General features: G+C 33.3%; 2 protein-coding genes across 2 annotated transcripts; one reads left to right on the top strand and one right to left on the bottom strand.

Moving 5' to 3' along the window:
* Positions 1 to 1,584: 1,584 nt before the first annotated feature.
* On the top strand, positions 1,585 to 3,989 carry LOAG_06737 (hypothetical protein; the record flags this gene model as incomplete). Its single annotated transcript, XM_020447234.1, has 5 exons — positions 1,585 to 1,748; positions 2,388 to 2,618; positions 3,268 to 3,356; positions 3,628 to 3,811; positions 3,881 to 3,989. 5 exons carry the CDS (start codon positions 1,585 to 1,587, stop codon positions 3,987 to 3,989), a joined length of 777 nt encoding a protein of 258 aa, XP_020302514.1.
* A 2,165-nt stretch (positions 3,990 to 6,154) lies between these two features.
* LOAG_17511 (CBR-WRK-1 protein) lies at positions 6,155 to 15,509 on the bottom strand. The gene is made up of 11 exons (XM_020450173.1): positions 15,343 to 15,509; positions 15,067 to 15,170; positions 13,907 to 14,012; positions 13,475 to 13,596; positions 13,119 to 13,269; positions 11,567 to 11,593; positions 9,903 to 10,033; positions 8,186 to 8,351; positions 7,452 to 7,601; positions 7,067 to 7,234; positions 6,155 to 6,526 (listed from the first exon to the last, which is right to left on the bottom strand). The coding sequence occupies exons 1-11, from the start codon at positions 15,485 to 15,487 to the stop codon at positions 6,435 to 6,437; spliced, it is 1,362 nt and encodes a 453-aa protein (XP_020306197.1). The 5' UTR covers positions 15,488 to 15,509; the 3' UTR covers positions 6,155 to 6,434.
* Between the last annotated feature and the right edge of the window lie 1,226 nt (positions 15,510 to 16,735).

The following is a 16,735-nucleotide window of genomic DNA, read 5'->3' on the forward strand; positions in this document are numbered from 1 at the left end:
CGATCAAGCTGTAAATTAGATTGATTAAGAAGCATATCAGATTTGTTGATTAATTCACTTATCCAACAGCCTAAAATGATTTATGGTTCTTCCCCTTGCGACCACACATTGAGAGTTATTTCCAGTTGCACTGTCTTCACAAACAATGGAAAATATTTGTGAGAAAAAAAAGTGTAGGAAAAGAAAATTATCAAGAATTTTGATCAAAATAGGTTGGTTATTGGAAGATTACTGAAATATTCGATTTGTACTAAAATTACGATCACTTGAGAGAATAAATTTCTTCATCCAAGAAAATGATAAACTAGTTCACATTATAAGAAAACTGAGAATTTTAATTTCTTAGTGACAAAAAAAAGAGTGTAAAAGTTACGAATCCAAATAGTTGTAATTATCATATAATCTCCACCAGATTTTATTTTTGTTCATCATTGAAACATAAATTCAACTATTTCAAATCTGTATGCTAATGTTTATAATCGTCAATAAATATTAGCATGAATTTGTTTCTAAGTAACAAAGTTTTTTTCCCATATTTTTAGGAACATTAAATCGAATTTCGGACTTAAACTGAGCTGTTACTCACGTCCGATAAGTACTTTTTATATTCCATCAATAGAAATGATTCAGTCATATTGCAGTCTTATTTGGTGCTCTATAATTTCAAAAAATTCATGTATTGCTTCCTTTCGTTTCCCAAGCAGCTGTCAATAATGTACATCGCTTGACTGGGGTACTAAGAATCATTGATGTTTGAAAGTTAGCTCCTTGTCTAAGTTATAGTAAAAGATAATTGTAATAATGAAGCTGACAAAAGATTTGAAGCTTCAACGCATTTATGTTTAAGTTTTACATTTTACATTTTTCATTTTAATGCTTTGTTGTTTGTATAAGAATTTTCAGAAAATCATCAGTTCTGTTGTATTTTCAATAGTAATAAAATTCTTTGAATATTTCTGGTGTCTTCGGTAAATTGGTTAGAATTTCCTCTAAGTTTTTATTCATATAATGAGACGTTAACCATACCACCGTTCGCTTGAAAATAAGATGCTTAAAATGAAAAACAACAGCAATGCATATGCTTTGCCGTTACCAGTTTGTCCTAGTGTAGTTTTTCACAGTAATGTCTAAATTTATTACTTCTTCAATATATTATAATTTAATTTGTGTTTCAAGAATTTTCAAATAGAAAAATCTTCATCCTTGCTTTGGTGACATTGGTTGACCAGCTGATATTTTAAAAAATACGGAAAATGAAATACTGTTGCTAATCTCTACTAACTTATTTCCAGAGCTGTTCAAGTTTAAATGAATGAAGAGAACATCCTAAACCATCCATTGATAAACAATCGTTGCTGAACCCTACGGATATCTTTGACATATTTGCGGAGAGTTCTACCGATGTTAAAGATTTATGTACCCGTTTCTGCAGATTTCTTGTTTAGGGCTATTCATTTTCATCGAATTTGTCCATCGTTGTTCACTTTCAGATTAGGTTGACGGTATCGACATGTGGAATTTGTTCCAACTGATATCACATTGATTAATAGCTTTATTATAGTACTTTGTGATCAAAACTGTATCATGACTCTTCGGTCCAACTTAAACATTGTCCTTAGCACCGCTTTCTTAGTTCAGTACTGTTGCCCAGTTTTGGCACAGCATAGCAATTTATTGGATCTCTTTGGCATAAACACAGGACAAAGTGGTACGGTGAGTGATCGCATCCCAACTGATGATATTACCAGGTAACAACATTAATGATATTACCAGGTTTTCTTTTTCCTTTATATTACTTATCAAATTCTGATCATCACTTTTGCTTCATTTCCATGCGGAAGGATTTAATGAGAATAAATTCGTTTTTGATTTTAAGTCAGTTGTCAGTGATATGTGAATTCATTTTAATGACATTTTCATGAACACTGAATATCTAATCTTACTTTATAGCTTCATTTTCTCATAATTCTTCCTAACTGCAGTGAAAAAGTGCATTTAATTTTTGAAAATTTCTGTATTGTTTTAGTCAGAGCTTTGCTCTTATCAGTTTCATCCAAGGTTTGCAGAAAAATCCAAACAATAACTTCAATAAAAGGTGACCCTTCCGTTAATGCAGAGAATTTAAATATTCTTTATTATTATGAATAATGACACCAAAGGCACTGCACATAGTTTTTCATAGAGGTCAGCGACACTTCCATCGTGTGCACTGGCTTCAAGTGTTTGTAAATTCGAATTTTATGGAATCCAGCCAAGAAAAATTTTACCAGTTTTTGCGAGGATAGAGAGAAGATGCTACTACAATCCAACTGTATTAATATTTTCCCCTAAATTCAAGATTCCCATCTACTTTTGCATGTCATTACTCACTAAATATTGCATTGCAGGTTACGGAAACCACTACCTCAAGTAATGCTTCTAGATGGCATCCCATCTGTTCCAGGTATTATTGGCAGTTTTCCGGGGATTGGCGGCTGTTTGCTCCGTCGAACACCACTCGTCAACCAACGTTCGCCCAGCTTATTCCAGAATCTTCTTCGTTTCATACCTGGAGCGCAAGATTATCTTTCTGATTTGGTTAAAACGCCAATAGTCGATTTGCACTCTTTAATGGGAAAGTATTACTGGGTAAAAGATTTGTTTTAGTTATGTTGTTGTTGGTCGTGGATTGTGGAACTATTCAAAAAATATGTTTAGAAAAATGAAAATTATATCGAAATGGTGGCTGTTTGCTCCGTCGAAGTAATTACTTTAAAATTTGTTAAAGTGGTAGCGGATTATTTTGGCTTTTAGGAACAAGCTTTTGATCTATTAATTTCTTTACATCTAACAGAGTAATGTTATGGTAAAAAAAATGATAACCGGATCATCCGGCTAGTCTATGTACAAGACAAGTGTATAAGCTATATGTCTACTTCCTACCACACTTTTTCTGCACATTTGACTAACTTGATAACTGCTCAATATTTTTCGCAGGTAATTTCTACATCTGGAGTGCATGATCGTTATTGTCCTACTACTGAGTGTTAGTTTCTGTTTCATTTGTTTATCTTACATTTTCTTAGGTAATGTTAAAATATCAGCTTAAATCTAAAATTTAAGAATACAAGACCATTTATAGGTATATGTGAATTCTATATCCCTCATAATCCATAATTGTTTCCGCGTTATAATTTTTTTAATGAAAACAACAGTTGCAGTTAGAAATGTAGTATAAGTGGGAGATACATCAAGTTTTTCAACGGTGGATTCGTTCCGTCTTAACAGCCCCCATGGTATTCCTAAAGTGGGCTTTGGCTACGGCATCATACACAACGAAAAAGTTTACATTTATATTCAGGAAGATCCATGTCCTTGTTAGTTCTTCGTACCTCAGAGATATCTTCACTAAATCTTTACGATTTTTTTTTTTAACAGATTTCATCAATTACTTCCATTGTACGTTTCTAATATCAAAATTTTCCTGTTTGTTTAATGCAATTTACAAACAGCACAAATAATCTCAGCAAATATTCTCAATATAATCACTTCTTGGTATTTGTTACTTTCAAAACCGCTCTGCAATGAATTGCAGTATCCTTATTGATCAACTACAATTAGTCATCTAGTTTTAATGGTAAATTTTAGATCAAGTCGTGATAACAGGACCAAAAAATGCTGAAAGTGGACAATATGAGTATATCGTAATTACCAATTGGGCAAAATTTCCGCTGGTTACTATGACTCGTGATTTGGCACAATTCAATGCCAACTACCGAAATGAACTCACTCAGCGCTTCAAAGATGAGGGATACATCCGCGAATTTTTCGAGCGAGTTCTTCCCAGAATTTATTCGAAGTCCAAAAACAGCCCTGGTTAAATCTTTATTATATATTTCAGGATAATCGGTAACTGGATGCATCAAGTTGACTGGACCAATTGCAAGGCGCTAACTCCTATTGCTTTCATTTCAAGCATTATAAACCAATTCATTACTGGAATGTTATAATCTGCAATATAATTTTGCTACATAATTTGTTCTTCGTAATAATGGAAGTGAGGAAAATCAATTCGGTTAAAGAAACACGATGTCTAGAAAAATATTAGACTTGCTAGTGCCACTTTGTAAACAATTAAAATTCGCATTAATTGAACTGATTATTAGCTGACCTACAGCAAATCATCGTAAGGTTATGAATAGCCCAGAAATTAATTCTCAAATTCGGAAATGTTGAATTAATTGAAAGTCTGGAGCAGATTACTCCTTTTCGTAGTTAAAATTAATGGTTAATACTGAATAGTGACATAAATCTTTTTAACAATTCCCAGGGTCATTACTTCTTTCCACTCGGCTATTGTTGAAGAAATGTCAGCTACTTGTGACACTTGGGTAGCGAAGTCCAACAAACAATTGTGATTTTAAAGGACATGTAACAATGCGAGTAAAAGAATTCCGAAGTGCCAGATAACACTTGGTTTAACTTTTGGATCTAAACTGACTCTGGCTGATTTTTATTGGCCTTTCCTCGTGAAACTGGTACAGATTGATTCGTTTTATAATGTGCAGCTCTGAACGTAGCAGACAATTTTGCAAGCGATTACACTTAATCTTTATTGATTTTCCAACTGAGAAATAATAAAATAGAACAAAAACAATTTATTTTACATTGATTTTTAATCAATCAATTAACATTATAATTGGCCTCTGTCTAGAATTTCATCTAACCCATTTGATATAAACTAATCAGTAGCTCTGTTAGACTTATAAGTTATTCCTAAAAATTTTAAAACAAGTCAAAGTTCAACACAGTCGTTTCAGTCAGTCTATAATTGCGAAGGCGTCCTTAATGGGGTTTCTGAACTTGTAACTTCTCAAATAAAATCCTAGGCACATTACTTTACCAAACTTTGATTCTGAATGAGGAAACGCCTTAGACGACGAAAAGAGCATGCAGAAATGAGACTATCCTTCTTTCAACCTCCTTCCACATAAAATATGGTGAAGATAACCAACAATTTCAAGGCTTTGTGGAAGCGCCATAAAAGACAATATATATGGTGAAACATCGAACATTCTATAAATAAACATATATAAAAATTTGAAAAACATCATGGGCATTTTAACATAAACACATATTGAAAATCGAAATGTGTCGTTTTATGGACAATTTATATAGCATGTGTTGCGGAATAAAATATCTAACGAACTAGTAATTTGATTTACAAAACAGTAGCCAGACTTAATAAGCCGTCAAAATTGAAGGAACCACTGCACAAATCTTTAACAACAGTCTCCAAAACTTGAAGTGATTCAACAAGCTTTTTTCTCTCGCTTTTAATTATTTCTAACTGGTTAATGTACATTATTACCAATAAATAATGCTCTTCTGTTCCCCTATTTGCTGAACTCATTGCTACTACAAAATCTGTTGGAAGAAAACTATAAACCACTGTTCACTTCAACAGCTTTTAAAAAGTGGAATAAAAGATAAAACGCACCATTAATGGAATATGAAATACGACCCAACTTGAAAATACAACGCGCTTCATCAAGAGTTATTAGACGCCATCGACAAATTTAACAAAACAGAATATGAAAAAAAAGCCAAGGTTTAATATTTGTCAGATAAGATAATTAGGAAGCTGCCTCAGAATTCTGACTATTGGGAACCCCATTCGCTTGCAGTGTGATTATGTAGCGTATGGAAATGACAATTCATATCGTGATTCATCAATTTGATAAGTACGACACCGCATCGAAAAAAAAAAATTCCCCTTGAAAAAAGGAAATTCCGGTAGCTATTTTACAACAGACGCAAAATAAAGAAAGTTATTTCCATAACTAACTTCAAAATTGCGCAAATTTAGTACCTCTTAGTTGTGAATGCTAATCTCAGATAGATTTCAAGACTCAACATTTATGATCAAGTTGAAGTTAATATGAAACATAATGAAAGCTGCACAATTACAATAAACGAAAAATTATAATAAAGAAGTAATGCATTATGAATTATACATAATAAACAAGAAGTGAAATATAATAAAGATGAATTGTAATAAACATAGATTATAATAAACAAGAAATGTGAAAAAAGAGATTCAACTAGTTAGAAGAAGGAAGCCACCAACAATATTGAAATAGCAAGAACTTTCTGTCCAAAAAAGTGTTGACGGGAAAAACAAGCAACACTAGAACCTTATTATTTTATCTCTGAGTTTGGCTCAATTATTACACGAAAATCAGTTATTCCCAGGTTGCTTTTTAAACTACCACAAAATCTAACTCACGAACGCACAAATTCGTCCAACACAACATCACCTCCATTATATATTTTTAACAAGAAAAAAATTTACGTAGTTGACCAATAAATTGGCACTAGCGATTAATACGATGTTGGAAGTGATGAACCAACCAAAATACCGATCCTCTGCATATCAATGAACGAAGCGAAACTCATAATAGGAAAATTGATGCAGCAATAAATGAAACGATGGACAAATGTGATGATCGTGAGGCAAATATTCGCTTTACTGAGTTTAACCTTTCTGCAAGGGTAATCAATTATAAATTGAATAACTTCCCCAACACTGGTAATGCATTAAAGATTCGGCTGGAACAAACTAAATGAAAAAATTTCTGTTCAAATTTTAAATGAGAGTGTAAAATAGGGCAGAAAATCAGTGCAAAACACGACAGTTTATGGAATCCAAAATTTATATCTCAATAGTGCAAGAAAGAATGATTGCTTGATGTCAAAACAGAGAGCAATGTAATCGGAGAAGTTTCAAGCAAAATGCGATGATAACCATTAACCATTACAGTTGAAAGCCGTAGAGTCAAGCTACTCATAGACTTAAGTGAACCAAACACGGACAGTTCAACTAATAGTTAATTTTTAAGCTATCCAAAGTGTCATTATACTTGGCATTTCAATACCAGACCGAACAATTATACCATAATGGTAATTAGTCGTATTATCATGTAAGAAGCATGTTTTACAAATTTTTTGATGCAGAAAATGAATTTTAGCACATAAAATCAAAATAAATCTTAAAATTGTTCATCAGTTGAAATGAAGTGCTTACTGTCATTGGTCATATTGTCAAAAGGCGGTATTTTCATTGTAACATAAGACCGAGCCAAAGAGCCCCATCCTAGTGTATTTCGCGCTTTCATTTGTAATTCGTATTCTAAGCCTGGCCGTAACCATATCAAATCTTCGCTTCCGCTCCAAATATCACCATGTTGCTCCTCTGAGTTTAGTCATACTTTTAAGGTTGAGAAATTTATTCCTTTCCACTACGTGTATAGATCATGGAGAAAGAAGAAATGGAAAATTTTGAAATTTCTAAATCAGATTCCCGGACAGAGCAGCGATGGAGGCTTCGGTTGGTTGCACTGACAGTACAAATCTTAAAGTTTCCATTTGGTTGCATAATATACCAAATTTGAAAATTTAAAATAGACAACCTTTGTTCGCCCTTATAGACTTAAACTGCTGCCATGTATCATCGTTGGAGAATCGATACAAGATTTGGTATTCGATGACTGGATCCACTGAATGTACGTTCCACGAAAGTCGAATTCCACTTGCGTTTAAGTTAGGTGGTCCTGGTCGACCTACAAGATGATGCAATTTCAATATTTCAGTTCTGAATTTGAAATACCAGATCATTATTTTCTATGACGAAAAAACCTGTCCTCTGTATTTTTAACATATTGATGGATGAACAGAACACAGAAGATTTTTTTAGATTTTAAAATAAAGTTTGCTTTCATTTAGTCGGGAAAAAAAGGAATTTATTTTCTAGCCACAAATATTTCTGAAACTATGCTGCACAATTTACATCTGCTTGCTGCATAGTTCGGGTACTTGATTGTCTACCTACGGTACAAAAAATGATTACTACATAGGATGATTTTTATTATTCCTACACATTTTATAGGCCAATAAATCTTTTTTTGGATAACATTATAATGGATCGTCATATTTTTGGCCACATTTTAATCCTATGAAAATCGATCTATTGGTCGGCTTATTAAGACGAAATTTCATTTACTTATGAACAAGTTTCTAGCAAGTTATTCATAAACATAAGCACTCCAAATGCTTATTCATTTGCTTTTAAATATCAAGAACACAAAAAATCAGTCGGCAAAATGTTTCGACGGATTTTAACAAATTACATTTGAAAAGAACCAACCGCTGACATAAATGGTCTTTTCTTTTATACCAAGATTATTCGCTACGCGACATGTGTAGTCACCAAAATTATCTTCCTTGATATTTTCGATTGCTAGGATGGATTCACTGTAATTATCCCGTCTGGCAGCATACTGCATTAAACCTTTGAATTTGTCATCCGAAAACTGGAAAAAAAACAGCCTTAAGCTCGAAGTAGAATGGGTCAAAGATTACAAGAAATTAAAACACCCGTAAAAGTTAAGCGCTATACGATATACTGAATATACTGCGAATATATTGCGCAATAAATACGAGCATCCACGCGCAGTTCCACTTAGATTTGAATATTTGAAATAACAGTGGAGAAAACTTGCTATCGTCTTATGCTGCTGAAACTGATATTCTCTCTCAATCCTTCCTTAACTTCCAATTGTCTTCCCAATTAATTATCGTGAACAAAGTATTAGCTATAAGCGCTGCACGACTTAAACATTTTATCAAACGCGAAACAAGAGGTCATACTACTTTGTCTACTTCATGTTTTCTTAAAAATGCATTTAACCCGGTACAAAGATTACTCCTGCCAACACAACATTACTGCATCTGGAAAACAGCTCATTCCAGTTTGCATGCTTGAATGATTTGAACAATCAACAGCAAAATAAGAAGTCAGGGCTCATCTGCTCCTCATTTTCATCTCAGGAAGTGGGCCAGCACAGATTACAATCCCGAAACAAAAACACATCCCAACCATCACAAGCGCACATCTGCTCTCTCACTCTACTTCTTATTCCATACTCTTAATAATCATGAATTTTCTAATCAACATATGAAAAATATTTAAGTGTATATTTGTAGCAGGAGGTTAACCTTTCTATCATTTCACATTACTTTACCAATTTTTGATGTGTCCAACTTGTGAAGAGCATGTCTCATCGTTACTCGTTACTCTGCCTATGTACAGCTGCGGTAGTGTACAGATGCGCTGATGGATGAACCTCTGATTTTGGTGATGTAATTTGACGGCACTGTTCTGCTACTTTCCCTTTGGGGTGTAGCAGTGGTATTAGTAATAAGAGCTATTTAATCTGCTTACAACTCATTCGAAATTTAATCTCTTTACTCATGCTGTGTACCCTCCAACCAACAACGGATGCATGAATGATAGCGAGAAAGGAAGGACGGGAAGGGAGGAAAAGACGACATCTGCTCGGACGATACGAGCTGTCTTTTCCATTTGTTCTATGTAAGGGATCAAACCTAACGAAGATGTGCCGTTAATGATTCATGTCATCCACAGTGTCGTCAAATTCTTTCCAGCATGGCTGTGATAACAGCAATTTGAGAATTTGCTGTCATAGCTTAAAATTGCTTCAATGAGTATTGCAAGGCGACTTTTAAGTTTATTTGCTCTTCTTTTATTAACTGATAAGGAAAATCGGCTGCATAAAATCTCTTATCATCGTTGACATGGTCTTTCAATTTCAGGAAAAACGAGGAAATTAAATTCCCGGAAAATTTAGAAGCCTTTTTATTAGTTTCTGTTCAAAAAAAATCCAATACGTTTTGACGCAAACTTCAACAGAAAGAATACCTACTAGTGTCTTCTGGTACAAAATGAAGCAAGCATTTACTCATAAAAAAATTTATCTTAACAAAACAAATTTTGCACTTTGCTGTAACTCACCAGCAACACATGAAACAATAAGTTTAAGAAAAGGAATTGAAACACTAACATTAATTGTGAAGCCATTGTAGATCCAGTCAACTTGCGGCGATGGTTCGGCGTTATATTTGCAGGTTAGATTGATATCTTGATCTAGCCTTACCGGTATATATGTATATACCGAATCTACCCATGGTGCTGCTAAATATACAAATTTTATCCTGTTACATAGACTGTTTTCGAATGAAATTTCAATCAAGAACAAAAAAATATCAGAATGATAAAAGTTAGAAAATTACAAATAAAAAGCGCACAGTTTTGATGACATTTATTACAAATGAGTTACATGGATGTAAAACTCCACAAAATGTACTAGTGTGTGGCAATAAAGAACTAATGGACGGATTTCAAATTAATTCACGAAAAGCATTTGGATGTAGAAAACAGAGATGAATTAAAAATTCCTGGTAGGGATACATTTAATTCAGAAACAAACATGTTCAAAAAAATATTAATAGTCAAGTTTCAGAATGTGCTGAGTAGTGAAAACAGAAGCTATAACGAATTTTAACATGCAATTTTAAAATTTAGCAGGACTTTGGAAATAATTTTATTGGTCTTGCAAAATGAAATATTGAAGGGTAAATCCATAATTTAGTCACTCACTCATCACCAAACTCACCAATAAGATTTGTCATATTGCAAAGCAGTTCTCCTAATTTTAGTTATAAATCTTCAGTGTTTTGGACTAGGAATTATAAATGTGACCAAAGCTGTATATAATGCAAAAGAAGGAAAAGAAAAAGCACTACAAATCAATTAACTGTTGAAGATCTAAAATTTTTAAGAAAGAATCCTCCATCTACGGTCATAAACCAGGTTCACAGAGGAAACCGGGTACGGCAGCACAATATATGAGACAAATTAACTTTACTCTTGCCACAAACATTTTTATTGGGAAAAACATCAGCTGTATGTGAAGTAGAAATACAGTTAAAGTAATCACGTAACTTGCTTTTCATTTTGGGATCTATTGTTATTAACTAGCTTTTACAAAAAGGATGTGCCGACTTTAACAAATGAATGGTCTGCGGAAATAGAATGCAAGACAAGCGAGGTGAATAATGATCATCAATCTTCATGGATCCATCTGTTTACCCTCTTGAACAAAGCCTACTCCTGATTGTTTATTGTTAAAGTGGAAGCAAAGAAAAAAAAACAAGTCTGCACAAAATCGTATAATCTGTTGCGTCCGCAATTGACCCCTTACTTCGATATCCGTAAAGACAAAGAAATTCCAATTATAGTAACCATCATACAAGCAAATTTCGAATTTTTTACTTAAACAAATTTCTTTTGCTCGAAAATTCAAATTTCAGTTCCTAAAAAGTTATACTTAAGATGTTTAATAAACGGATATCATCAATAATGATCATACAAGCCCAAATAATCCTGTTATAAAACAGCACTCACTTAGAATTGATTGCGGACAAATTTTTTTGCAGCTTATCAGGAATAACTGGAACTATTCTCGTCATTACTTCACACAAACTAGAGACTACAAATTAAAATTCACGCTTAATATTCGTCTTCGAAGAATAGCACGAGGTTGGGTTAAATTTGGTAGTAAACTGCATATTCTGAACATGTTACTAGCAGATCGAGTAAACGGACAAAAGCATGCAAGTATTAGTCAAAAACTAGGAAAAAGTGAAAGAATATATGCAAACTCACACGGCTCATGCGCTCCGTATTGATCCGCTGAAAAAAACAATAAAATCAATTGATTAATTCCAAAAAGGTTATGGAATTGATATTTAAAACAGTCGAAAGTTCCTACATTTTCAAAGTGTCACTTTCTTCTGAAGCAAATCGAACGGCGAAAAATTCTTTCAAAAACAACTTTTAAATTAAAAAACACTTTCTGTAACTGAATATTAGCAGCACACATTTACTTTTTCTTCCAGATCACGCCATGCCAATTACAAAACGTTACCCAATTAAAGTTACTAGGAAAAGAGCAATTCCCCCATTAATTAATCTGTGAAGCTAAATTTGAGCCAAGTAACTGAACTAAATGAGTTTAGAGATTTACCCTGGTCCACCTTTTCCACTTGTATCGCACTACTGCCAATGGTTTTACTCATACTAGCAGTTGCGTTTCTTCCTGAGATTCAAATAAAGGATTGATTGTTATTGGAACTCTTTTTTCAGATATTTTAGCAAAAAATTTTTTGGACGAAATTATATTAGTAGATAAATGAGTCTGATAAAGAATACGCATTTGCCACTGCTTCCGATAACATTTGTGCAAGGATGTTGTATATACTTTTAAGCTGACTTTGAGTCAGTTCACAAATTTTCTGGATGTGCTCGATTTCTGTCTTTGAATCAAAGAGAAATATTTGAAATCAAGAATTAAGTTAAAATCTGGAGAAATGGGACGTTAAGCTGTAATTTAGTATCTCTGTGCCTCAAAAACTAGTTTAGCAAAGGTCTGCATCAACAATGTTGCTTGCAGGAAGATTAAGGCAGGAATTAATAATTCTTCAAAACACTCAAAGTTACCCTTATTAGAAACTTTTACATAAGAGGTGGATGTGAATGTGCGAAGATTTCCGTAACAAGTGCATTTTAGGCTACATGTATATTCAAACTTCTTTTGAAAGTTTCCCGCGTTTACTTATCTGTAAAATTGATTCTCCTCTTCTTACAGCGCCAACTATGATTCATATCAATCAAATTATTCATTTCCTCGAAGATGATATCAGTAGTGGTATAGAAGTTGTATTCCTTATCATATGTTCAGTTTACAAAACACATAATAATGATGATGGATTCTAGACTGCATGAATGGGTTCTACACCTGATTTATATAATTTTGTAAACAATTGAACTTCCAAAAGCTATATCATAGATCCGAATTGCATCACAAAATACAGTCTTTGGATAGTCAGTTCTCGCCAAAGCTACTCGTAAAAAGACATCAGCGTCTAAATAAAACTGGCAAATTTTATGAGTTTATTGAAAGTTTCATAAATTTTGAATTTAACATATAATTTCAGCAAAATTCTGTTGGACAAGTTCAAGTTAGGAGATGAAATCAAGTTACAAGTTTAAGCGCTCAACTCTGGATGTATGGAATGTATTAATTCTAATTCAAGATTTCTGGAATACATCCGGCAGTTTACTGAATTCATTGTCATTCATAGTACTTCATACGGGTGTAAATTTTGATCCCGAATTATGTCGATTGGTAATTTTAAACAAAGAAATGAAAAATTACCCTGCACTCGGACTTCAATGGTATCATGCGCATCGACGCCAACGTTATTTGATGCTGTACATTCATAGACGCCGCTATCGTCTACCGTTATACGAGTTATCCTCAGCTGTCCATCTTTTGATATAGCTCTTGCCGGCATTTCTCGACCATCCTATAAATGAATCACACATTTGCTAAAGCAGTAAACGAGTCAGCAGAAATAAGGTAAAATTTAGAGATGAAGTCTGAATCAAGGAATCATTTATGGTCCACTTCATTATTAGCTTGAAGTTTAATCATTCAATTCAAATTAATTCCAAGAGCACCAGAAGATAAAACCACAACTTCGAAAGTTTCAAAGCAAAGCTGTAAACAACCTGTCGTGTCCATGTAACTTTTGGTGGTGGATTACCAGATACTGAACATTTAATGACAATATTCTCACCAACATTCACCAGTAGTGGATTTGCATCTGGTGAAATAGACACCATAGGACGTACTAAAAACCTCAGCTCAAAAAAAATCTGCGAAGTAAGTATGGAAACAATGGTTGTACTAATTTTAATTAACTAGGATCATTTAATTACTTTACTAGAACAACCCAGATAGCAAATATACATTAGCAAATATACAAATATACATTTATATTTGCAAATATACAGCAAATATACATTAGCAAATATACATTTAGCTAACAAATGCATTTTGCTTACATTACGAAATATCCCGTCTATTCTAAACAAGGGCTTTTGATGCTCTAATGTTTGTTCAAATACAACAATAAGAAACCAAAAATAATGAAATCGCACCGTTCACTTCCAATATGTGCGTTATTGACATCTCAGGAGATGTTATTTCGCAAACATATTTTGCGCCATCGTATGGCTCCACTCGTTCGATAACTAATGTAAAATTCTGCAAAATTATTGGAAAAAAAACCAAAAACACATTCTAGCGGGTTTAATTTGTGTCAATCAAAGATTTGAAGAACATATTTTTGAAAAATTAGCTGATTTTGGTTGGAACCAATGACTGTTGTTTTTATTTTAAAAAAAATTGAACATATTTTTCTCAAACATCTCACTACTACTTTTGCCATTTTGAAGCAAATGTACAAAACAGAACATCTTTGGTGAGAAACAAAAATCATCAAGATATGGAAGTCCTTTAAAAGTAGACATGGAAGGTTATAACCTAAAATATACGGCAAATTACTAGTATTAGGGGAAACAGCGCAGAAGTAACGATATAAAAAAGTGTAAGTGCAGAAGTTCAGAAATTTCGATTTTAAAAAGGATAGCAGTGATTGAAACGATATTGGAAACTGATAAGGTTTATGGGAATAATACATAACACAAAGGGAAGAATAATTGAATAATTTAACTTCTTAGCAGTTGTTATGCACCAAGAAATTATGTTCGAAATGATCTTGTTGACGAAATTAAGATTCGATGGTCAATTATGTGCATTATAACTAGAAAGAAGTGCTTCTGGCAACTACTTTTGTTCGCAGAAATTCTGCAAGAATCGTAATGTTGATAATGTGATGATATCCTGATGAAATTTGTATTGGATCTTCCATTTTTATTCTGCTCCAGAAATGTGGCAATTCCAGGAAGTCTGTGGAGAGAGTTTTATTTAATTAGCAAGGCAATAAACCGAAACTAATGAAATTTGTTGACACAGGGAAACTCCCATGAGGATTTCTAACGATACTTTATTCGTCTTCATCGAAACATGCAGGATAGTCTCAGCATCCAATCATAACTGGTCAGAATTCCAGTACAACTTATACTTAACAATTCGGTTAATAACTCATACTTGATATTTTTTGGTCCAGCTGCTATTGTGACATAAGAAAAACATGAGAGAATGAGGACGACTTCAAATTTCAATCTTGTAAACACAATTACTGAATAAATGAAGAACAGCCATGAATAATTCAGCTAGCTTCAAGAAGAAAACTAACATTATCTTTCCTGTGCAACTGGAATCGTTGATCTTCATGAAAGGCTTCTTCGTCAGTAAACAGTACTAGTTCTCCTCGTTTCCATATCACCACTGTATCTTCCGCTACAGATTACTATAGTTTTAGATTTGCATTTTATGAAAGCCTTGATAGTTAGCGATTTTTTGAGCGAATTTAAAGACAGAGGTTGACTTAATTACAGTGCCGTTTTTTTCTTTTGTTTTGCTTGTTCCATGTAAGCTTACTATTTCATTTCCAAGATAAACACAAGCATACCAATATTATGTATATTGCAGGGTAATTCCACGCTATCACCTTCATCGACAATAAAACGACGTCCTTTCGTTGTTATGGTAGCTTGCGCACAATTGCAGAGTATGAGCAACGTCAAAAAGATTAGACTAATAACGTTGTAAGCCATCACATTCGTCTGCTACCTAAAAGAAATTCCTTATTTTTCGATATATCCAGTATCCACGTGCAACAACACTTCTAATGTCTAAACGATATCACTCAAGAAGCAACAAGTTAATAGAAATATACAGAATCAAGAGTATTAAGGATATAGAAATATACAGAATCAAGAGTATTAAGGATACGGGGTTTTTGGCTTGTATCCCTATTCATATAAAGAATTCAAAATCAAATATAAAATTTAAACATAAATTAATTGCATGCAGCGTAATGATGAATCATCTCATACAGTTTCCGTTCATAGCACAGATTCCTTATAAGGTGACTGCTAAATTCTGCATTTTTCAAAGTTTGTTAGCAATGCATGAATAATGTTATATGGAGTGACGTTTCCTCCTGGAGCTGCATTAGTGCCAGCAGATTTACCTGTTTGGTTGTAATCTGCTGATAGAGAAATCTTGAAAATCAGTTCTTAATTTCGTCAATAATTAAATTCCAAAATACTATTGGTAGTGATACACATACGGAGACAAAAAAGGGAACGATATCTTCAGCACTGCTCTTCTTGGAGTGAAAAGTCGATAACTAACAGCCACTCCACAGTGCTTAGGCTTACAACTTGTATAGGCCAAAAAAAGCAAGGCTGCCAGCATTGAAAGCAATGTGAAAATGACAGCTGAATAAGAAAGAGAACGAATAAAATTAGACACAAAATTTGTTTTCATCAATCTCTTGCAAAACAGACACAAAGGAACTATTAAACCGTGTGTCTATTCTCTCTAATTATTTGTTATAGAACTAATACATTCTTCAAGAATTTGGAAAATCATTTTATTTTTGGCCACTGATGAAAATGATCACTTCGATTGAACTGGAAATTTGGTTTCCGCAAATTCTAATTTATTTAGTTGTCAACAACGAAAGCTCAACATTGTTGCTCGGAACGAATAGCTTCCTCTGATTGTAGAGGGAAGCTACAATAGTGTTGTTCTTGAAGAATTAAATTAATTCAAAATTAAACCAATCCTTAAACCAATTTTACTATGTTAAAAAAACAGTGCAAAGATGTCATTTATTATACTTGATGTAATCAGTATACTTTAAGTAGGGGTATTTCGAGAGTAAAATTATAGAATTTGTGAAACAGGTGGATAAATGAATAAATAAACAACAGCCTAAGTATCCATTAGATGAAAATATAAGAAATTGATCGACAGATCTCTCTCTCTCTCTCTCTCTCTCTCTCTCTCTACTA

This window comes from Loa loa, assembly GCF_000183805.2.
Source record: "Loa loa unplaced genomic scaffold supercont3.85, whole genome shotgun sequence".
NCBI lineage: Eukaryota > Metazoa > Nematoda > Chromadorea > Rhabditida > Onchocercidae > Loa > Loa loa.